The sequence below is a fragment of the Apaloderma vittatum genome, unplaced genomic scaffold (assembly GCF_000703405.1).
Source record: "Apaloderma vittatum isolate BGI_N311 unplaced genomic scaffold, ASM70340v1 scaffold13328, whole genome shotgun sequence".
NCBI classification, from domain to species: Eukaryota; Metazoa; Chordata; class Aves; order Trogoniformes; family Trogonidae; genus Apaloderma; species Apaloderma vittatum.
The window spans coordinates 72232-96494 of NW_009729177.1; the positions used below are offsets into that span (position 1 = coordinate 72232).

At 38.8% G+C, this 24263-nt stretch overlaps 1 protein-coding gene across 1 annotated transcript in view; it reads left to right on the forward strand.

The window, feature by feature from the left end:
• The window catches only part of LOC104277656, a gene marked incomplete at its 3' end in the record, with an annotated part of 54559 nt that overhangs the window by 1600 nt on the left and 28696 nt on the right, over positions 1–24263 (forward strand). The window contains exons 3-6 of the mRNA XM_009874358.1: positions 398–616; positions 2397–2649; positions 7164–7327; positions 12427–12610. Of these exons, the coding sequence (XP_009872660.1) occupies positions 398–616; positions 2397–2649; positions 7164–7327; positions 12427–12610 (820 nt within the window). The remainder of the gene's footprint in view (positions 1–397; positions 617–2396; positions 2650–7163; positions 7328–12426; positions 12611–24263) is intronic.

Below are 24263 nucleotides of genomic sequence, written 5' to 3' on the forward strand. Positions count from 1 at the left end.
ACTAAAATCAATACTTTTTCAGTGCAAATATGACAACTTCTTTTACTGTTTTCTCAGAAGGAAAATAAGCGATAAAGTGTTGATCAGAGAGCAATTTGAGAGAAAATTAAAATCAAAGTGAAAGCAAAAGACTTTCAAAAATTTGAATGTAAATGTGATTTGCTGTTTTCTTTAAAAAGTAGCGGTATGATTTCTGGGACGAAGCCACCTATCGTTAGGCTGCAATGGAAAAAACACTCTACTTTTTTTACTGTTGGATGCGTTGGTCAATCAGAAGTTAAGATCAGAACCTGTGCCATGTCTTTCTGTAGAACAGGACCCTGCAGGGTTTCAGCAACTGTTATTTCTTATATCCTTTTCCCAACTGATTCTCTGTTTTATTTCCATTTATTTCCAGCTGCCGTTCTGCTACTGAAGTGAAACTGTCCAGGCAGGCTGTCAAGCGTTTCCATTTTGTGGTACACACAGCCTTCTCGGAGCTGAGGGCTGCACGCTGGTGCTCTGGGGACTTTTGGCTGCTGGTGCTGCTGGGGGTTTTGCTTTGGTTCGTGAGACTTTATCTGCACTATTTGAGCCAATGGGTCTTCCTTCAGACCATCTCGGTTCCTGTTACAAAGTACGTGCTTCTGCCTTCTTTCTCTGATGGAATATTTTTCACAAACAGCTTGATTCAAAGCAATTCCTTTGCCCTACAAAGAGAACTGATGACTAAGAGTCATGCTAAGGGCTCTGCGTGCAAGCCCAGATAGGAGTCTCTGCAGAGACGAGGAGCACAAGAACCACATTCAGACTCCAGATGATCTGATATGTCAATGTGACCCTAACAGAAAGGTGAAGGTGTTGATAATGTCAGTTTTCAACACAGAACAGGATATGTCCATTTGTGGATCTTGGGTCATGCCTACCTCTCTCTCCTCTGAGACATCCAGCACTTTAAGTATCTTCTACAAGAATCATTTATCATTTTGGATCAAGTATTTCAAAATGCCTAAGAAGTGCACAGAACTGAAGAAACATTTAAATCATATCTGGTATTAGCAAAGTGATCTATGAGTTAAAATACTTTGAAGAACTTAACTTTGATATATCAATTTTATTGTGAGGACTACAACGGGTTGACATATTTTAACTATATGATACATTGACTTTAGCTCGGGTGTCAGAGCCCTCTAGAGAGTTCCAGGAAAATCATTACTTGTCATTACTTGACATTAAAAAAAAGGAGAAAGATGGAGAGCAAATCCACAAGGTGATAGATATCTGGTTCTCCATATGTTGCTATGGGATAGAGAATGGGTTTACAGAGCAAAAAAAGATCAGTCGTTCTTAAGGAAGAGAAAGTTTCTGCAGCAGAAACTTTTTTTTTCTTTTCTTTTTTTTTTCTCTTCACTTTAAAGCATCATGTAAACGTCAATTAGTAAGCTGGAGCCAGTAACATGCAACTCAGTGACCTATGCCTGCTGTGATACTGGGATTATTGACTAAAAATTCAACAGGGTGTCTGAGCAAACTCTGGACAGGTATTGCTAAGGTCATCTTCTAGATCTTAATGCAAAGTCAACCATGTCTTGCTTCTGGCCTTGAGCAGCCCAGGGAGGCTCAGCCAGCTGGCATTAAAACTTCTGGGAGGCCAAGCATCAAGAGTCTGTGAAAGCAAAGGAAATGCAACAGAAGGAAGCAATGTACGATAGAGAGGTGGTCATGTTCAAAGCCACTAATCACAGCTGTCTGGAGCAGTCAGCTAGATAAAGGATGATGTTCCCAAGCCAAGATGCCCTGAATCAGCATTCCAGCCTGTAGCTGGGTGTCCACAGAACTTGATAATGAGTTGAGCTCGCTCTTCTCCTGCCAAATACAGTGGTAGTGAAATTTATACCTTAAATTTCAGCATCTTCATGTAGGTCACAATACCACACGGTTCCTTGTCTCCTACAGTGCCAACAAATTTGCACGTTGTGTGATCTTTGCAAATCCGACCATGCCATAAAAGTGACATTTCCCATCACACTTTATGGATGCTAAAAGCTCTTTGCCGTGTCACATTTTCTGCTTTGTGCAGTGTTCAAAGGTGCTTCAGTGTGTGGAAAAGGTTGAGCTCCTGGGCCCTGTGTTCACAGGGATGATTCTGGGAGCTAACATCTTTTGTAGCCCTGTCTGCAGAGTCCCAAGGGCCTGGAGGTGCATCCACTGGGCTGACAGTGGCAGGGGATGAAAGGATGTTGAGGCAGGAGGAAGAGAAAAAATTCATGTTTTTGAGGAGCTTCGCACGGTTTTTGGTCAAAGGGACCAGGATAGGGATGCAACTTTGCAATGCCACATGCTGTATTGCATGATTCTATTTTCTTAATGGTTCACCCAGGAGCACGGACAAACTCTCTCCCTCTGCTTGTTTACAGATTCCGGCTTTTGCCTCACACTGTCGAACTGTGCTACCAGAACTCCTTGCTGCAGACCGGTGAAGAGTTGGTCATGGTTGTGGTGGGACCCCTAACCTTGATCGCGGGGCTACTTCTTATGGTCCTGATCAGATGGGGCTGTCAGCAGCTGTTTGATTCATTCCCTTCCTTCTTGTCAAAGTTTATCATAGCTATGGGACTCTGGACAGTGCTAGACCCCTTGGCAGTGTTCATAGTGGATTCATTCCTGGGGGTAAGTCACTTAAAATAACTTGGACATGAGACCTTGACGTAGAAGTTTGTTTTATTCAGTGAATCACTGAAAGATACGAAATTCCACCCCTGGCAATGGAACATGAAAGTTGAAAAGAAATTAAATAATAATGTTATACATTACCTTTTTATTAACAAAATTCCCATCTAATGGAGTCACTGTGTTTCTGCATAAAATTAAGAGCACTGTACAAGCCATATATGGAGATAAGAAAGTAAATCCACTGGAATGATTGCATCTGCTTTGAAAAGGATTACTGCAATTTTGGATGTTAATGAAGATGGGTTAATGAGCAGTCCTGATTATTAGCTCTTCAGATTTTTCTAAGCACTGAAACAGACAAAATGAAAAAATAAAGGTTATTGTGCACTTCTCTGACATGCAAGGCAGTTAAGGTAATTTACTGGCACACCTAAAAAGACTCATGAGATTGAAAGATAGACATCTTTAAGGAAAGAGCTTCACCATACACAAAATCATGAGGGTAAACCTCCCAGTCTGTGCTTACGTACACACTGTGTAGACCTGTACTTTGACAGCTGGGGATTTTTATCGCAGGTAATGCCCACTCTCCCAGAACGTGTTTCAGTTTTGGCTCTCACTGTGTAGGTGACATGGGGTCCTTTTGATGGACGTAACACCATGAGAACTTTTCTGGGAGTGGAGTTTTGCTGGTCTGCCCTTGTCTGTGTTTCAAAGACACTTTTGTCTCTGTTGCTTACTCCAGATCGCGCAATATTCCACACAGTCTTTGTGATGGATAAGTTTTTTTCAGGTCTCTTGGTTCCTCATCTACTAACCTGTGGTCTGGTCTTAAGAAGTCTTGTTAAAAATGTGCTTTTCTGCCATTTATGTCCTGTTTCCCATTGCAGTGGTTTTGAAAATTAAAATTCAGCTGTTATTTGGGCTCACTTGGGAGGTAATTGCAATATTTTAAGCATGTGGAAGCACACTGTAGTTTTTGCTTGGACAGCCTGCTGATTTTTGGTTGGTGGTTTGTTTTTTATTTTTTTTATTTTTTATTTCATTCTGTAAACCATGCACAGATTTGGATTTTAATTGTAATTATTCTGTTGACAGATTTTTTTTTCCTAGGAGAAAAAGGAATATTTCCTCAATATCCAGTTTAGAGATATTTAAATATTTAAAAGTTGTTCACCCTCAGTTCTAGTGTATTCATAAAAACTAGAGGAAAGGTTGAGGTCTGCCTTGTCTTTCCCACATTTGCATTGAGAAAACCGCTACCATTGACTTCCGTCAAATTGTATTCAGTCCCAGTAAGACTGTATTCATTATCAATTTCAAATAGGACTTATTTGCTTCGTCAAGGGGAAACCCTGAGATGTAAAAAAAGATAAAGTTTTTCATTAGAGTAATAAAAACCCCCACATCTCCTTCTGTACTTTGTACTGAAAATTTGGCAATTTTATCCACCAAGATTATCTTTGGTACAAACTCATTTGTTCAACTATTACACAATATACTGTGCGTATCCTTTCCAAAATGAAACTATATCTCATACATGTGTTTTCGTTATTGCATTTGTTATTTTTTTCTCCTGGCTTTCTTTCAGCAGCTATTTCAGATTTACTTGCCAATCCATTTTAGATCAAGCATTTTTAAAGCGTTGTGGTAATATCAGTTATTTTAGCGCTAGAATGTATTTTGATATCTTAATACTTACTAAAAATGACAGTTAACCTTGGAGACAAAGATTTTTTTGTTTGTTACCGATTTTTTTAATTATTATTATTAAGGGAAGATTAGAGAGTCAGTTTTATGTTTGGGGGCTTTCAACTCATAGTTTGAGATATTCTGTCAAATGTGTGATTCGTGGCTTGATTTATTATCAGCTCGTAGAAGGATATTTCGGGGATAGGCAAGTTCTCTGTGATTTTGGAGAATGCAGTTCTACTTCTACTTCTGCCAAAGCTTTCCCCAAACCAGTTGTTTGGTCTCCCTGCAGCATGTAAAATGCAGAGAGTTAACACCTCTTCAGCCACGTGGATTTGTGTCGTCAGAAAAAAACATTAGAGACTGCAAAGTGCTCACACGACCATCGCCCTGGGGTGTGATAAGTACCTCAGACAGATATTGACAGATATTATTGAAAAAATTTCAGATGAAGACACCTTTCCAAGATCACATCTTTGTGGACCACCGAAAGGTTGACACAATCTCTTTGTTAGAAAAACAGATGGAAAGCTACATTTTCCCCACGCCTTACCAGAAAAAAATGCTCGGATAAGATAAAAATTTATTCATCTTTGCCATTCAGACTTTTCCCTCTCTGGAGGAATGTCAGGACGTGACTGCTGTGCAGAGGATTTTTCTTGGTAGACAGTCTCTTTGGTAAGAAAGTGGTGGAGGCAGACAGCTTTTTTTTTTTTTTCTTTTCTTCCCAAGAAGAGAGGATAAAATAGAACCAGGAGATAATGTATTTTAACTTTTTTTTAAAGAATATAGAACAGACCTGAATTAGTGACTATTCTTTATATGTCATTGTGATTCTCCTGGGATTTGTAATTTCCATTACAGAAACCTGGCAGTGTTGCCAAGGATGGAAAGAGCAGAAATATGCTCAAGAATCTCAGTCCTTGTATGGCTCGTTGATGGACTTGTGATTGTCTGTATTATGCATGTCACTGCAAAGACAGCAAAAAACAGGGAGAAAGATTTGGCTCTTCCTAGGGATTAGTCCAGGCAAGTTGCTCAGGAAGGTGCAGGTTTCTTGAAGCCTAAAGGTCACAGGCTCCCTCTCTGAATGACAAATACTTTTGGTGGTGCAGTTTCGCATCCTTGCAAAATGCGTTAATATGATTTAATATGGATATGGCTGTCAGTGTGTCACTCTGAAAAGAAAAAAGTAAAGAAAGGAATTTATTTTAGCTCTGAGCAGCAGAAGACCCATGATATGTAGCTGAATTCTTCTAAATCGATCCAGCAGAGGGCAATAATATGTCAATACAGTAGCTAGTTCTTAAGAACTAGATAAAGCAAAATAATAAATTTTTGGAAAATACTTTTCCATGTTTTGCTAGAGGTGTAGTGAAACGCAGAGTGCTACAAACTCTTCAGGATTCTTTCTGAATCTTTGCAGAAATACACAAACCGCCTTATTTCCAGTTAAATTACAATTTTTGTTCTGTTAATATTAATTCTTTACCAATATTTAGTACGCTAATGGTTTGTTTCACCTTCAGTAGAATGAAAATAGTTATACATGTTTGTTTACAGAGGAGTTGAACATAAACTATTAATAGCATAGCTAAGTAGCGCATATGATAGTCATGTACCTTTGGAGAAGCTAATAATGATACAACTTGTGGCTGCTACTTTGTACAGTTAGGAGGTATCTTTGATTTCACCACAGCAGTAGGACGTAAGCTACAGTCAGATCTCTTCAGTGGTATTGGTCTCATTGCATCTCTATTTCTTCTCAGGAATGAAAGAAATTAAATGAGAGTTATACCATGAAAAAATGCTGATGCATTCTGATTATTTGATGTTACAAGCAGTTCCTCGTGGCTTCCCAAATTGGACTGGCTGGATGCTAGGAGTGAGGGGATTAAGAGAGTATCTGATTTTCTGGTTTAAAAAATTGCAGGCAGACTTGATAATGCATGTCCATGAATTAAAATACTGCTTCATAAGGGGAAACTTGTCTCTTTTTGTACTGAAAAAAGGTCAAGTCATTTGGGCAAAACTTAACAAAAACCTACTGGTGTCCTCTGTTGATCTACTTTCTCCATTTTTCTCACCTCATTGGGTCTCAGTGAAGTTCTGTGCATTCACCACTTCCTTTGACTGATGCTGTTGTTTGCAAGGCTCGCAGAACAGCTCTCCTAGGTGTCAGCTAGCAACACGTGTAGATGCCCTGATATTGCCATTTGGCATTTCAGACAACATGAAGGTTACTTTTGTTTTCCAGCACCAAATATTTGATATGAAATCAGGAATTGGTGTATATACATCCTCCAAAGTGTATGTTCAAAGTAATGTAACTTACTGAGTCTGGTTGGAACCAGTATTTTTCTTATGACAAGGGCAAGTCATTTTTAGACTGGTCAGTTTGGAATTATCCACTGGCACAAGTGTTTTCTGCTCACTCAGCACCCCTAAAACCAGTAGCATAAATCTTCCAATATTATGGCCCTCCGGTCATTGAAATAAGGCAAATTGCAGCCTTCTTCCCCTTCCAATTCTCCTGAAATATGTCACATGGAGTATTTTCACTGTGCCATGAGTTTTGTTTAGTAAGCCACTTCTACAGAGTAGATTTGAATTGTACTAAAATAGACCAGAAAATATTTTTTTCACATCTCATGGTTAATTTCAAATTCTTTGTAGCAGACTCTTGAGTTTCAAGCTGTGTGCTCCACAAATTGCAGTGAAATCCTCCTTATAAAGAAATTCAGGTTCTTTGGCATCTATAAGTAAATAGTCTAATCAAATTTGGCATTTTCTTATGTTGATTTTTTCCCCCACGACAGCGACTTGGGAACAGTGTAGAGAAACCCATTGCTGATGCTGCAAAGCTCTACTGGGTCTTTGTAAGAGCAGAGGAGTCAGGGATTCCTGGTGCCTTAATCACAGTGATGCTTTATACGATCCTGTTCATCATCTCATCGACAGTGTTGTACCTGTACTTTTTAAGGTATGTCTCTTTATCTCATTATTCCATTAGGAGCTTAGACTCCAGGTCCTTCTCCTGTAAGATAAAGTAAGATGACATCAGAAAAGACAAGTCACTGTCACATATCTAGAGCTTAGAATTGCAAACAATCAAGGAGGGGTTAGCTCCTGCTTAACTTTTAATGCACTGGTATTTTGTAGACAAAACGAGTCAGAGTGGGAGCCAGTTATTTCTTCAACAGGAACATAATTTATATGATTTTTCAGAGAATGTAGAAGCCTCTGGTCCTTTGACTTCAGACAATGGTGTCTGTGTCAAGAGTTCAAGTTCTATAATGTATGTTCTTTTTAGTTGGGTACTTTGGAAGATATTGTCTTTAGTCTTCCAAGCAGGGTTTTCATGAGAAACAGGGAAAAATTCAGGAAGCTGTGTATGGTGTGAAATGCAACATGCTTTGAGTCTGCAGTGGCTGTTAGAGTCTACAGACTGTTGATGATACAGGATTTTTGGCTTGTGACTGAGGCTTTAACCCAACGCATGACATAACTCAAATGACCTAACTCAAATATTTTTTCCATGACTTCAGCCCATTATCAATATTCAGTTCATCACGAAATTTGACCAGCTACTTTTCTTGCCACCTTTCTTGGCAGGCACCCTAAGTTATACAGCCAACAGAGACAGGTGTGGGACACTGAAAGCAAATGAGATAGGTTGTCTAATACTTTTAATGAAAAAATATATTTTCTCTTTTCTGAGAGACTCATCTGTAGTGCAGCATGAGTTATTTTTCTGGCCCTTGATTCACCCAGCTATGAACGTTGAGTGGTGGAAAGCACCAATAAAAAGCTGCACACAAAGGCAAGGAAGGAATAAGAACATAAAAGCTCAGCACATGCCCTACATTTGACAGAATCATCCCTCCGCCTCCTTTCCTCCATCTTTGTTGCAGCAGACAGAAAAAGATAAATGGCAATCTAAATTTCTGCAAAGTATTTCAGAGCTCCTGCATTCCTGGAAGCTGTACACAACTCCAATGTACTGGTAGTCTAGTTAATTAGTTTTTGAGATGTTAATGCCTTCTTAATCATTGACTTAATAGTTTTGAATAGCTTCATAAGTTTTAGCTGCTGTCGTTTATTACTCAGGAAAATTAATTTAAATTAAAACATTCGTAAGGCAGGTTTTTATGAGAATATTACCAACATCTTCATTGTCTGGGGAACAGGTGCAAGATTATCAAAGGTTCCTTTCCTTCTGGATCAATTTTCCCATAATGTTTTCCAATAAAGGGGTGGGGGGAGATTGTTACTAGGGGAAAAAAATGTTGTCTTAGTGTGACACATTTTTAAAATGATTCATAACAAAAGCAAAGGGAAGATAACAAAATCCGTTGCAGTGCGTAAGGTCTTTGAAATTCTTTGACTGATAACAAAAAGAAATGTTTTGAATACTACAGTCTGTGCAGAGTAAAGTTATACCATAGGCTTCTGAAATGGGATCAACCTTCCCTTCCTTGTATGTTGGACCTGGCTAGGCCTCTTGAGCCAGCACACTGTCAGTCCACTAATGATAGCATTAAAGCCTTTTAAAACATCTTTAAGGAAAGCATTTCTACAATTCCTAACATTGTTTCCTGAATATTGATATAACAGCATTTGGTTTCAAGGGAAAAGACTACTATAACCAAGGCAGTAGTATCCCTTTGTGTGAATATTTCTCAAGTGTTGTATCTCAAGGATGTTCAAATATAATGTCGTTCTACTCAGAAACCATTTATTTTTTACCCAGGCATCTGCCACGTCTTCCTCTTGTAAGCTGGACCTATATAAATATTGAGGGATGTCGTCTGTGTCCTAAGACACTGGTATACAGGGAAGACTTTGCCTGTTGAGTGGTAGAATTGGTGCCATTGGCTAGAATTACTCAGCAATTTGACACTTAAGTGTTCAACAGTGTGTAAAAAGGGATAAGAAGATTGAACCCAACAGACCATCAAACCAAGCAGGGGCAGTGTCTGTTTCAGCCACAGCTTGAACGCTTCATGGCAGTCCAGGAAGCTAAAGAAATCACAGGAAGGGGATAAACAGCAGTAGGCATCTATCTGTGTCTTTATAAACCAACATTCGTCAATAAATCTGGCTCCCCTTGGGTGTCCTGGGAATCCATAGTCCATCTAGCATGGAGAGATAGTCTAACTACTTTTTGGAAAAATTAAGTGGCAGTGGTTGCAATTCTTTCTCTTTAATTCCACTAGACATTAGAAACTGTCAGGAATTTGTTGGTGAAATGTTTTCTGTGCTTTGAGAAAATACAGACCCATCTCAAACAGAACCATCTGCTGGAAGGAGTCTAAATCTCCTGGTATTGAAATATTTTTGGGAAAAATCTTTAAAAATCTGCATTTTTTAATGTTGACAGAGCAATTATTTTTATACTTTTTAAGTTGTTTTCAAAAAGAAAAGATGAGAGAGGCTCAAGTGAAGATGCAATGAATTGTTTTAAACCACTTAATCTACCCTTCAATTTTTTGTGTAAATCTTCAAGAAGCCCATTTTTTAATCTTACTCTGGATAGCAAATCCTTTCAACATTTTTAGTTCTTTCTGATAAATAAATGATCTCGTAAGGCATACTGGGTATACCTTATACCAGTATACTATACTGGAAAAGTAGCATCTGAGGGTTTTTTGTTCTTTATTGCATTAGCAATAGAAATTATAGTTTCTTATAAATAAGACAATAATATTAAGGAACAAGAAGTGCTTTATTAGTTTTAGTGATAAAGAAAAATTAAAGGAGGTAACAGGAGCAGCCTGAGTACTTTTGGGTAAAAGCAAAGCTGGAAGACAGGCTTCACGATTCTTAATTAATTCAAAGTTAATTATATTGTTTATAGCCATGTGCTTAGAATCTTCATATAGAAAATGTTTATGGCAGCAAATAGACAGTAATTTAACTGCATTAAATTTTACTTAATTTGAAATAAGAATGTTACATTAAGTGAGCTTAAATAAATGGCAAAGTCTTTTTCTTGTTTAGCAAGATATGTGGCAAGTCAGTTAAACTGTTGACCTGGAACTCCAAAGAGGAACCCCATATAATATTTTGTTTCAAGATGAGTAGAGGGACAGAAAGCCCACCAGCTACATTGCCGATTTTTCAACTAAGCAAAAGATAATTCTAGATTATGAGTCAATATTTGCAAAAATGTATCTGTTGTGTGAAAAGGACATCTAATGTGGATCAAGAGACAAACTTTTCTTTGAAGACTCTGTGGAATTTGGAAATTTCCTTCATGACCAATATTAGTTATTTATGAAATAAATAATTTCTTCTGTAGCGTATTTTAAGGTACTTTAGTATCCTACTGTACCTTGGTGCTGGTTTACATTTAACAATTCATAGCTGTTTGTATTGTTTCTTGGTAGCCAGTTTTTATTTCCAGGACTACCTACACCTCAATTAGGTTATCTTCCAGCTGCTCTCCTCTTCTGATAAGAGAATCCCAAAATGACATCTTGGAAACTACAGCAAATCTAGAGCTGCAACTTCAAAAGGAATATTTCAGAAAAGAAGGGTAGGGAAAAAAGTAGAGAGAGGGCCTTTGCAGCAAAGTAGGAGATATAAATCCCTAATCTGATGTTTAACCTAGTTGCCAGATTTAAGTGTCAGAATAACTACTCCATCACAGAAATTCTTGGATATTGAGCTTGACCCTAAGGTACGATTTCTCTTTGAAGAGAAAGCTAAAGCTGCTCCTGAGATCAAGTTGAAAACCTGTCAGTGCATCTACTTATTTCTGTTCCAAGCTAAATCTCAGTTGTGCTTAAAATTGTTCTAAGCAGTTTATTGAGTGTGCCTCTCTGCAAATACTGTGTGTGCTGTAAGAGGAGATGCAGAGCTAGTGTAAATGTGAACTTCATTCTGATTTGCTCCACCAGTCCGCTGCCCTCCACGCGTACACACACAGTTTAGCACGTACATGCCAATGTAAGACCCAAGAATAAGGATCGGCCACAAGAACCACGCCTGGTGCTGCTCTGTGTGAGAAGGACAAGAGTTAAGAGGGTTAAAAGAGTTGTGTATGTGCTCTCTCCCCGGCCTGCCAAGAAAAGAAGGACCTGTACATCCCCCACAGAAACCTGGGCTTTTTGTTAGTTACATTCTCTGAACTTCTCCTGAGTGCCCAGACAGTCTCTGGGAAAGATGGAAAAGCTGAGATTGGCACCAAGCAAAGGCTGAATTGTAGTAAACTATTAGCTTGGAGAAGGATACAAAAAGGAAGACCTCAGTTCAACATCCAAGACTGAGATTCCAGATTTTCTGATCCTTATTTTCTGAACCTTTGGTTTTGGAATAAAAGTAGAATGAGAAAGAGATGAACTTGAAGAGATTCCAGTGGAATTAAACAGCAATGTTTTGAAGTTTTAAAGTTCATCTAAGGCTAAAAATGTGACACTAGGCTTTTCTAAAAGCCTCACAATATTTCTTGGTTTCACCTACATTAAGAAATACCACACAGCAAGCCTTTCTTGTGGTAGAGAATTTTACTGTGTAGTGCTTATTCAGTTCCCTACCACAGCACAGAAATGTCATAGAAAAACAAAGCCAACATATGAAATGAACTTTTCTAACATCAAGAGATGTTTAGATTGTATAGACTTCAGGCTTGGGGTTGAAAAGAATGGGGAGTAGTTCCTTTCCATATGATGTGGTTTACCCTTTATTGAGCCCTGGCACAGGACTTCCATTCATGCCTAACCGAGGTATTCCATGTGAGCACTGGAACTAGTCACCCAGCCCAATGCTAAGGACAGACACTGGACACTTCTGAAGGAAAGGAAGATCTTTTGGGGAAGTCAATATCTTGAAATAATTAAAAAAGAATTGCTACTTAACTTTATGTGATTTGATTCCAGTAAAGTCTCCGAAGGATTGGGGAAGGTTGTATATTGGAGAACTCGTGGGCAGAAGCTTCTTACTTATGGGTAGAGAATATAGTCATGAAGGGAAAACAAGATTTAGAAGTCTACAAAAGGATAAGGCACATTTTTATTATTATTTTTTGCATGAAGAGTCCTTTCAAAGATGAACCAAATGTGTCATTTCTGTCCTTAGGCTGCATTGCGAAGGCTGGCTGTTGGATATATTTCAACGCATTCATGGTGAGGAAGGCACATTCTTTGTTCCTCTGGACTTAGAGATTTCCAGTCAGGAGCTGAGCTACATTATGAAGAGGGCTGAGCAGTGGAGAGGAATCAACGGTGAAAGGCGGGTGGTGAGTGGCAAACAAAGTCTCCAAGTCTGTCACGTAGTGGTCCAAACTGACACTTCCTGTTTGTGTATTACCTAAAATAGTCACAGATACATGAGAAAATTATTCTTCAGGTGTTTCTTTAAATAGGGAAGCTAAGAAACATCTTGAGGAGAATTTTGTGAAGTTGTATGTGCATTGCCTGAACAACCTGAGGGGTTACAATCTGCTTAGTATCTAAAGACTTAGCGGCATCACGGATGTCAAAAATTGTCTGTGCCATCTGGTGATTCTTGACTGGATCCTGGAGACTTGTTACTTGCTTAAATGTCGGTACCATCCCAGGTGATTTCTCAGCCAGCTTAGCAAACTGAGGAGCATCATGAACAAGTAGAATTTGCCTCCTGCAAGGGCATGCATGGGGATGCCCTGAGTAAAGATTGTGAATTTGGTAAGTCAGATGTGATATCCATGCTCTCCTTTCCGGCCCATTCCTTCTAGGGTTGCCCAGAGGAGTTGCAAACGTGAGAGGTAGATAGGAGAGTTCTGAAGTTGGTCTACTCTACTTTGGTTATCAAAATAATTCCTTTCTTTTTCATTAAGCCACTAGCCTCTAGCCCCATATGCAGACTTTAAGCTGTGATAGCTAGTTATGTCTGCAAAATGTTTGGTGTTGGGGATGTCATCCACAAATGAGGCTTCTGCTCATAATTGCTTTTAAAGAATTGAAAACAGCAAAAGTAATGTGGTCAGTAGTTTGTAAGGGACATTTTCTTCTGTAAGAGACACTTTCATCCTTACTTTCTGGATTTGCATCAACATTATTAATTCTCATAGGACTGTCTTATAAAATAGCTCTTGGACAACTGTTAAAGTGCTCATGAAGTAGATGTAGACATCTATGAATGTGCCTTTGTTCAATACCTCTTCTGCTTCAATGTAAAAATGAACAGATTCCAGATAAGAAGGAAATTAGTCCTCTTAAGTATGTATGAGTTGTTTGGTTTGTTTTCTTTTCTAACCCACTGGAACAAGTGATTTCAGATTAGGGTCTGCAGGTTTTTCAAGTCACTATAGCTACCTCTGAAAGATCAGCAGTTTATATAAATATATAGTCTCAGTTGTCACTGCTATAAACATCTGCCACAACTGTAATTATTTTTCACTTTTTTTTTTTTTGATGATGACAGTTTGGACCCTGAAAGGAAAAATAAAAAGGTGAATGTGCCAATTGAATGAAAAAGCAGATACTCAGTAAGCTTAATTTTTGTGGGAAAGTGCAGAGCACCACATTGCATTTCAACAGGGGGGAGGGAAAGGTTTGAAAGAGTAAATGCATTACCACAGCCACCTGTCTCAGGCATTCCCACATTTTTACGGATAGCACTTATTTGCCTTACCCCGGTAAACGTAATAACCCTTTATTTTTGCACTTAAAAACTTGCTACAGTGAGTCAAAGGACAGCCACTGTGGATTGGTTTCTATTACCTTTGTTACAAGTTAAGTAAGGTCAAACAAAGAATAAATAGAATGAACCTCATTCTGCCTGACAGAGCTGCCAGTGCCATATGGGGAAAGTAGTGCAGCAGGCAACTGCAAACAGCAACTTTTCTGTTTCAGAAATATATTTTGGTAATATCATTAAGAATATATTCCTAGTGATATTACCAAAATACAATTTCTTGCAGCATTTACAGATAGGGCTGAATGAGAGAAGGGGGGAAAAAAAGAAAATGGATGGAGGGAGAGGAAAAGAGAGAGAATGGAGGTAAAGACAAATGGAAAAGAATGGAAAGAAAAATTACTCCTTTTTATGCAAGTAGTCTATCCCTGATTAGAAGAAATCTGGATTGTCCAGTGCTGCAATAAGCTGTACTTCAGAGGAGAGAACACTAGAACACATGGTCCATAGCTGTAGATGTACGTAGGTGCCTAGTTTTTCTCCCAACATGCAGCTTGGCAGGTATGAAACCCCACATTGAAACATGGGTACCTGACCTTAGTCTGAGCTCCTTTAAAAGGGACCACGTCAGCAGCAGGGTGGGGGCAGTTGGGGTGCAAGGACGGCTTGAGGAGAGGCAAAATTCCTTCTTTGTGTCCCCAGCTTCCTGATTCCTGCACTCCTACATCTGCATGAATTTTGAGCCTTTCCCTTGGTATCACCCCTAAACATCTGCCAGGTGGTCACAGTGTTAAATGTCCCTGTCCTCGGTGGGACATACTGGTGCAGGCTACGTGGTGTAAGCATATAGGGTTAATGTGGAATGAGCGCAGCGGTTTGCTGGTGTCTGTAGAATCCCTACCTTTTATTTCAGGGGCACAGGATCTGCCTCACAGTGAGGGAGGTCTGTGAGTGGAGACTATTGCACAAAACTCCTGAGCTACCTGTATGGAACACAAATCCTGTGAAAAAAAAGAACCAACGTACTTCAGAAACCTGAAATCTTCCCCTTCTACTCTGATTGGTTTGTTTAGATTATTTTGATCAAAAAGGGAATGGTCAAACAATGTTCTCTTAGCTCTTTGGCAAATTCAGTTTTGTAACAAAAGCTCACTCCCTTCCAGAAATATGTTCTCCATATGGAATATCTCCCTCCAAGACTAGGAACTATATTTTCAGGTCTTTTATGCTCCTAGGCATTGTCGATACTGAAAGACCATTTTTTTTCTGCTGTGAATTTGCATAAGGTATTTATCTTGTCCCTCTTTTTTTGTATGTCTAATTGTGTAAAGTAATCAGTATGGAAGACACATCACTAGACCTTATTGCGTGCATTATTAATGTGTTAATTTTTAAATAAGATACCAAATTAACTGTGAGCAATTTTTATAAAGGGAGCATGAGACTGCCATATCTTACATCACTCCACATAAAAAATATATTTTAAATGGAGGTCATTCAAGTAAATAGTCAGTCAAGCCTTCTAGAAAAAAATAGGTCTACGTTTTTGCAATATTTTCTTCCTATTAACCATGTGCTTCTCATTTTTATTCTCTGGATTAAAAATTGCCCCATAAATGGGTATTTTATAATATGCTTAATTTCCTTTTATTAAATTGATAAATGCAGCAGCAGAGGACACATTTACAGTATGATGAGAATTTAAGGTTATTGCATTTTATAATTTTTATATTGTTCAGAGAAGTGATTTGTCATTTGTGGAATGGCATCTGTGTGATCATTTCAAAGTATTTTTAGTTGTTCTTTTGATATGAAGAAGGTCACTTTCTGTGGACCGGGAAGACATCACTCTATTAAACTAATTTGCCTACATGCAAATTTTGTCATTTTTACCTCATTAAGTATTTATCATAGAGTAAAAAAATATATATATTCATGAAGGGGCAGCTAGCAGCCTGATGGAGCTGGAACTAATATTTTGCAACTCTAATGATTTTTTGCATCCTTAATTAGATAGCATAAGGTTGATATGATTAGGTCAGGATGTAGTGTTTTTCATTAAAATACATTTTAGAAGCCGTATTCATAATCTGCCCTTGCAATTAAATAATGAGCCTATGAGTTTAATATTATCGACCCAATTATTATCCCACGGAAAAGTATACCTTTAATAAATTTGTGCCGTAGGACCTTCATTAAGAACAAAACGAATTATATTTCCAGGTACACAGATTACACGGCCACAATCACATTTACGTAGGGGTTTTGAAGGCGCAATGGTGAGAAAGCCACCCAAGTCCCCTGCCGTACACAAATGCATGTGATCGTTTTGGAAGAAATCGTTCATAATGTCTTTACTGAGGAAAACTGCAAAGAAGTGAAAATACCACCTGCAGAGGCAGACAGAAGCATTGTAGAAGCAAACATTTGCAGAATTAGCATTCTGGGCCCCCTCAGTTACAACCTCTAATTCCTCAACCGTGTATAAATATGGAGGCAGATTTGAATATTTACTCATTCTTTATCGGAGATGGGTGCATGTTACACGTATGTCAGACGCCAGAAAGGAATATCAGGACCAGTGGCAGACAGGAATACATTAACTTGCCATTAGTAATAGCAGATCAGAGATGAGGTCAGGAGTCTGGATTTTAGCCAATCATTTTATAAATTTTTTTGGTAGATCTGATAAAAGTGAGAATAGCTTGCCTTCCTTGCACAGTAACCAGTTTCCCAAAGTCAAGTCATAATTCAGAGCCAAAGTGTCAAGCAGAGATTTCTCCTGCCCAAACAGGTAAGACTTAAAAAAACCCAAAAAACCCAAAATGAAGAGGAGGAAACTCTTTCCAGTAAAACAGGTTCTGACAAGGGATGGTTTTCAGAATGGGGTCTGTTGTGGATGGATTTGTTGTTAGGTGTGCGGTGCCCTGTGCGTCCCTTTACTCCTGTGTAAAGCCTCTGAACTGTTTACCAGGTGAATTGCTATCAGCAGGGGTAAAAAGGAGAAAATCTGACCTCAGTGATTTTTACTGGATTTAGCCCTCAAGGTACCACCACTGATTGCAGTGGGACTTTTCACATAATACTAACGATGAGAAAAGTTGTACAAGCAATAAGCTGAAACAACACCACTAGCATACCAACCACAGGCCCGAAAGGTTTGCATGTAGAGAGGGTTTCTGAAAAAATTGCAAGCTCTATAGGCAAGAAGATAATGTGAAACCTACATTTGAAATAAAGTCTGATGCACTGCAAAATTATTTTAATGAGACTAGGGCTAATTTTCTAATTCTAAAATGATATTATAGCAAACCATAAAAAATTACCCGGCAGTAGTTTTTTGAAAGGAAAATATATTTGTAATTATCTTGAATGCACGAGATTACTTCAGGGCCTATTATCGACACAATTTTTGGTACCACTTTACACTAATTTGCATTTATTACTCTCAGGCCAACTATTAATATGTTAATAAATAAGTCATTAATACTTGTTATTTAATTGCTATCTATTTATTCTTGTTCAATAATGCATTAATTACTTGTGAATAGTTGAGGGCAAAATCTTGCCCTTGCTAGTGGAATCAGCAGAGGCAAGAGAGGAAACCGATGTTGGGTGTGTTGGTGTTACGAAGGCAGACAGAGAGCCATGAGGAGGTTAACTTGACGTCGTGTCTTAGAGGAAGCCTCACGAGCTTTCAGGTAGTCTGTGCTGCAGCAAAGCTGCTCAGCTCCAGGTGGAGGATGCTAAAGGCAGGAGGGATCACACCTGAGATCTCTGTCATTTGTCTCTTCTTATCATGTTGAAGGTTTAGCACTACTCCAAGCGCAATTTCTTGCCTCTTTTTGGAGAAGGATGACATCTAGAAGCACATGACACAACTAGGTCAAACAAGAATGTCAGCCTGTCTCTGTGGATCTCATAGATCTGGTCATCTCCAGTTTGATCTCTCTGATGTTGCCGTGTGAATTTTTCCCATGGACACAAAGAGAAATTTGGCCTTAGCTTGACTTCCAAATGACAGGTGAAAAGTTGCAGGGGTGTTCTGGCTTAAGAAAAAGATTTGAGGAAATAACCTGGAAGGGGTGATATCACAGTAAAGAACTGTGGGGTCCTGAAGGAAAGGTCAGCAAAGAACAAGGAAGGTGGTCATAGGAGGAAAGAATAGAGAATGGTTCAGGAATTTGTGTAGAAGACACGACAATACCACAGAAAATTGAAAGAAATCAAAAGAAATGCCAGGTAAGAGAAGGCGATGGGAGAAAATAGCTAAGAGGATTCTCCTCTTCTCAGATTGCTGATTTAGATATCACTGATCTGCAAATGGGGAAATGAAAACACATTGAGAAAGCAGAAGAATGCAAAGTGTAAATTTCCTTTTGATTTGTTCACTCTTCTGTTTGCAAACTCTGGCTATGCCTTATCTTAGAATCGTAGATAACATTATATGTGCAAGTTCTGACACATATATTCTGTGTTATATCTTTAAAAAAGTAATGAATGGCCAAAATTGCTCAAGCTGCAGTAGAATACGTGGTCTTACAATTTTGATTAGTAGTTTTTCTTCCTTAAATGAATTTCAGTAATCTTTTAGAAGCCTAGCATTTCGTGAGTTCACTATCAGGTTTCTTCTTCCTAATCTTAACCAGTGTTGTAAAAAATTTTGAGGTTGCTCATTGGAGCTCTTAGTACAATATCTTTAGCAATTTAGATTCTACCAAGAATCAAAGTAAAGTGTGCTGTAAGTATAGCATAGGACAGCAGGAAGTAGTAGCAAAACCAGCTTTGAACACAGCCAGAAAATTTAGCCGTAATATAGAATTTAATTCCTTAAGTCACAATATGACACTATGTTGATCTGAGGTGGCGCACAGCTGTTTTAACCAGAGCAAGGAAACCACCCTGCTAGTTCAGGACATTTCAGCTCATCATGTTGAGATGACAAGACTAGGCAATACGAAGTAATCACCTATTGGCTACAAAAATTATATGAAGGAAACCTTGACCCCTTTGCCACCGACAGCAAAACTTGCACTGACTTTATTAGGGCCAGAATTTCCATCTGTCTGTGTAAGCAAAGGCCAAGGGAGGAAATAGGGCCATGTCTCACTGAACTTCTACGTGATCTGTGTATATAAGGTCAGATTCTCATCTGGGATAAATTATTGAAGACAGAGTCTATATTTTTTTGAAGATTAAATAGAGATTGAAAATTGTGAGATGAGCAGTGGGGTGTTAGAGAAAATAGAGCAAAATGTAGGGTCAGAAAAGCGTGTAGCATTCTGCCGCCTCTCAGATTTAAAATAAAGTGATTTGTGTACGAAACGACGAGGCTGTGTACAATCAAATTGGCCAGGTGGTTCTGAAACACTTTGCTTGCTCTTGTTTTAGAGTATTTAGTCCACAGGGAATGTTGGGTGAAAGAAAGGAAGGGGGGAAATGTGGAATAGCCACTCTGCTGACCATACCCAGGCATGCCATTAAACCTCACAACAGTTGATCAGTAATTCATCACAAAGGGAGTATGTACAAGTTGTGGAAAGCAAAGTAATCCGATAAAGGTAAAAGCTTCTTTTGCCTAGGTGGGTAGATATGACGAGTAGAACTGCTTAAACAGATGTGCACACAAAAATAAGCCTTGAAATAAATGGTAACAACGGTAGAACGGATATAGTCAACAAGTAGACTAATGAAAACAGCATTAGAAATTGAACCAGTGAGTAACACTGCACAGGACTTTTTAAATTCCATGTTGTAGCCTACTTAAAAAAAGAAAAACGAACAAACAAAAAGTGGATTAATCTGCTCAACTGCTATGCCAGCTTCTCTGAATCTGAAAGCTGCATGTCAATAAGTTAACAGAATAAAAAAAAAGGGTCAAGAAAAAGGCAAACTGTGCAGAGGCAAGTATAATGAGCTACTTTTGAAGATTTCTTTTTTGGTTGCTATGTGATATCTCATATGATAAGACTATAAATTAGAACCAAAATGATTTAGTCAAACTCCAAGGAATTTACTTCAGGCGACTGTAAACACTATCTTGTTTTTAGAAAACAAGTATTTTTTTCCCTTTTCAGTGAGAACTGATTTATTCAAGGCTCCTTTGCTATTCCTGTTATATACACAATATAGTATTTCCAGAGTGAATGGTAACAAATCATTTTAATCCTACAATCAATACATGAATTATATAAAGGTGTTAGTGCGGATGGACCAAGTTAATTGTCTGCTAACATCCTTCTGATTACTATACTGGCAGAAAGGTGTTAATTTCTGTAATACTTCAACAGATATCCAAACTGTTTTGTCAGAGAGGTTGGACAGTGATGGAGGAGGAGTACACTTAACTGTAATTTTTGTAGTAATTCATGGGAAGCTTCATTGACGTGTGCTAATGGCACTTGATTGCCCTCAAGATGTTTTCACAACAGAACTCTGCAAGTGCCATATCAAGGTTTGCTCAGTCAAATAGTTTTTTTTCTCCTTGCATCTAGATAATTTGTGACCACAGGCAAACTTTTGAAAATCCAAGGTGGTTTGCAACACTCCGCTGGGGTGAATCTGTCATCAGCTGGCTGCTACAGATTGGTGCACTAATGAAGAGCAAGCTCTTTGGGTTTTTTGTCATTTCTGTGCAAGCAATCCATTTCATTTCTCCTCAGTGGCAGGGTATGTTATACATCTCATCCCATATAATCTGACTTACATTATAATTTGATTCATACACAGCCTTTCCACAGAGATTAATTAGCAGCAGGTTTGAAGTTTGCAAGTGGAAAATATGATAATTAGTTTTCTTGGAATGTTAACATTTCAACACTTCAGGGTCTCTCCATCTTTGTCGTCAATGAAGCTGCAGTAAACAAGCACTATTTCTCTTCTAAATCAGACTCTTGTGAGGTTTGAAATACAGACATTTTCATCAAGCTGGATAATTTCCGTAGAAAATTTACTAGCTCATGAAATATTGCAGGAGTAATTCATACAATGACTCCCTCCTCCCCTTGGTAGGTTGAAGTACGATGTGAGCAGTTCTGAAAACCCCCAGGATAGTCACTTACTTAACAACGGTGATTCCTAGTCTTTGTAACAAAAATCAGCTGACTCTTTGTTTTTGGAAAAAATAGAACTAACTAACAGGTCTCTCCTGTGGTTGTCAGGTAGTGCTGTAAACAAGGTGGCACTGAACGCTGTTGACTCTCTGCACTCATGTGTTCTGTTGGAGTGTATAGCACTGATCTATGCAACATCTCTAAGTTCACTCACTTACTACAATTCTGAAAAAAATTATCAATTTATCTGAATAATAAGAACATTCAAAGTTACAATAGTGAGTAAAACTGTTATGTGAAATATCAGCCATGATGATTTAAAGACATAAAGTAATCACTAACAGATGGGGCTGAGGAAGAAATACACATTATAAAAAAGTTGTTGTAGTGTTGTCCATTTTAAGTGGGTGTAGCTGCCTAAAAGTAAATATTTGCTTAATTATTTTTGATCTATCCTCCTTGGTATTGTACAGATTTCTTTTTTCCAATTATATGATTTTAAAAAATCTCAGCCTTCTCTAATTGCTGGGCTTATCTCTTCTTCTTCATCTTCTTCTTACATCTTGTTGCATCTTTGGCATCATCTCTGAGCTTGAACAGGGTACTGTCAATGCCCATTAATCCAGTCATGTAAGGGGTAATTGAAAATTATTCTGCCAATGTAATATCGAAATCACCGTGTGGTTGAGAGCTTGCATATGCGATTGCATGAAGGTCATATGCCCATATATATGCAACTGCAAGCATAGTTTTGCAGATCAGGGTCTTGATTTCTTCCTTTAGAGGAAATAGTTTTACTACCATTGTCTGTCACACAAAAGGCTGCTAACAAAGAGTGAATGACTTTAGATGTAATTGCATTAGAGAATCCTCCAGCAGTGTTACAAAACTGAAGCCTCAAGTATCTTGCTTTCTAGTATATTTAAATATTCTGGGATCAAATATTTTTTTTTTCTTTGAATATAAAATTCTCCATGCTGACAGCAGAGACTACTTGGAGACACTTGCACACAGCAGAGCAAAATCTCCTTGCTCTCTGAATGGGGCTGGAGGGACATAGCAAGCACTGGGCAAGGTCTGACTGTATATAAGAAAAGCTCTAGAATAGTCAGTGAGAAGGCCTCTCTGTCTACATGGTGAGTTTAGCAAAGCTGCATACTTGTTCTCAAGACCAAACAGGTCAATTCTGAAGCCAAGTGTGGGCAGAATGCACGTGGTTCATGGGAGTCATAAAGGACACTTTTCCTTGCTGGTGTAGAAAGGCCAAAGGCTGCGATCTGAGAGTGGGCTCCAAACCCCAGCTCTGGCACCAGGTTTGAAAAATTTATTCTTTAAAGCTCTGTAGAAGTGAGGGCTGAGTTAGATGTCCTCTGCTGCCACCTGACAGCTCTGTCCAGAGGTTATTTCCTGGAGTTTTCTGAAGAGAGGGTCACAATTTTCATCTTGATGTGTTAGTCGACACAGAAGTGTTCTCTCACCATGGCTCCCACCTATGTAATTTTTTCTATCTTGATGATAACCAGAGTATCTAAAACAACAGTAGTTTCCCAGGTCTGTCTGAAACCTGGCACAAGTGTCTCTGAGGCTGGCCAGCAAGACTTTGTTGTTGCACAGAGCCTTGTTTTCTCCTGATCAACAAAGGGGGAGAGGAAGCCATGCCCCAGGGAGGTGAGGTTATAAGGAATTCCTGCCAACAACAAAAAAGAGAAGGAGGCAAATTGACTGTTTTATTAGGAACATGATCTGTAGTGTTTTTCATCTGTAGAGGGGATTGTTGCATGTTGATGAATATGGGTATCGTATCACAAGAGTGCTAAAATGCCCCTGAGCGAGTCTGCTCCTTCAGCTCTCCTTCAGCAGCTCCAGCTATCCCAGCCACTGACCTGTGAAATGTGGTCGCGTCCTCTGGATTTTTCCTCTGTTTTGAAAGCTGTTCTTTTCAACCTGCGAAATATTACCCTAAACAGTTAAATGGGAGTTGCATTCTCACGGGTTTGTGTATTAATATTAATGGAAAAATCCCAAGGGTTGGGTGGTCAGAGAGGGAATCAGGTGATGTGTAAGCAGGTTATATGGATTTGCTGTTTCAAAACTTTTTCAGTTTTGTTCAAAATGGAATGGATTTTTAGAAAATCAACATTTCTGAAATAAAACCCAGTAGTTTTGGAGAGAGTGTAGAGAAATAATGAAAGGCTGGGCAGCTGCTGACCGTGGCATGCTCTCATGAAGACGGAGCCAAAAGGTGAGCCTCACACCACCTTGATCCTAGTGGCCACCGTTCAGGTGATCTACTTTCCACACTTTTCTGAGGACCTTCCCTGCTGCTGGCTTTGAGCACCCATCTCTGTGCCTAACCTAAGGTTTTGGGATGAGCTCAGCAGATCTTCTGAATTCTTTATCTCCCTCAACTGACTGGATGTAGGGAGTTATTTATACATCAGGCTCCCTGATTACAGCCCTAAATGTACATCATTTATCCAGTGACACTAACATCAGCATGTTGATGTAAAGATTTTAGAGCCATAGTCAGCCGCTAGGACCAAGATCCCATGTAGTCAAAATGACAAAAACAAAGGGCAAATCTAAGCAGCACTTTAGGGAACTGAAGCCTCTGCAAGACCTTCTCAGGTGGCAGCAGTGGGAGAAGAGCACCTGGTTTTGCAGGGCATTTGTCTGGCCAGAGTAACCATGAAGGCTTATTTAAAAACAGGAAAGTTGCACCTGGTCACTTAAAACATCTCAGAAGAGTTTGTTGCAGCTGTCAGATGAACAGCCATCGAAGCTGGCATGTTGGCCATGACATGAGTAATTCTTCGATGAATTGGTCTTTTTGCATAGAAAATTATCCCATCAGAAACACTCTGAGTAGTGCTAGCCTGCAGGCTTGAAGCTTAAGCTCAGTCACAGCATAAAAACCTCACCAGCCTTATTTTCTTTTGCAGCTGAAATTACTCATTTAGGACTCATGGTTTAGACTTTTCTCAGATAAACCCTCTTTTGTATTAATAGGTCTTGCCTGAGAGAGCAAGCGTGCCAACTGGATCCTTACTTCACTAGTTCACAAAGAAGGATGCTTATTTTAGCTTTATTGAACACAATCGGGGTTTGCATTTGCATTTAACAAGTGGGAAATAATGTAGTGAAGGTAGAAAGCTGGTTTCTAGCTCTTACAAAGTCAATACAGGTGGAGAAAAAAACATACTCGACAGTGTCTTGTTAAGCTTTTTTAGGATTACTCTGCTCTTT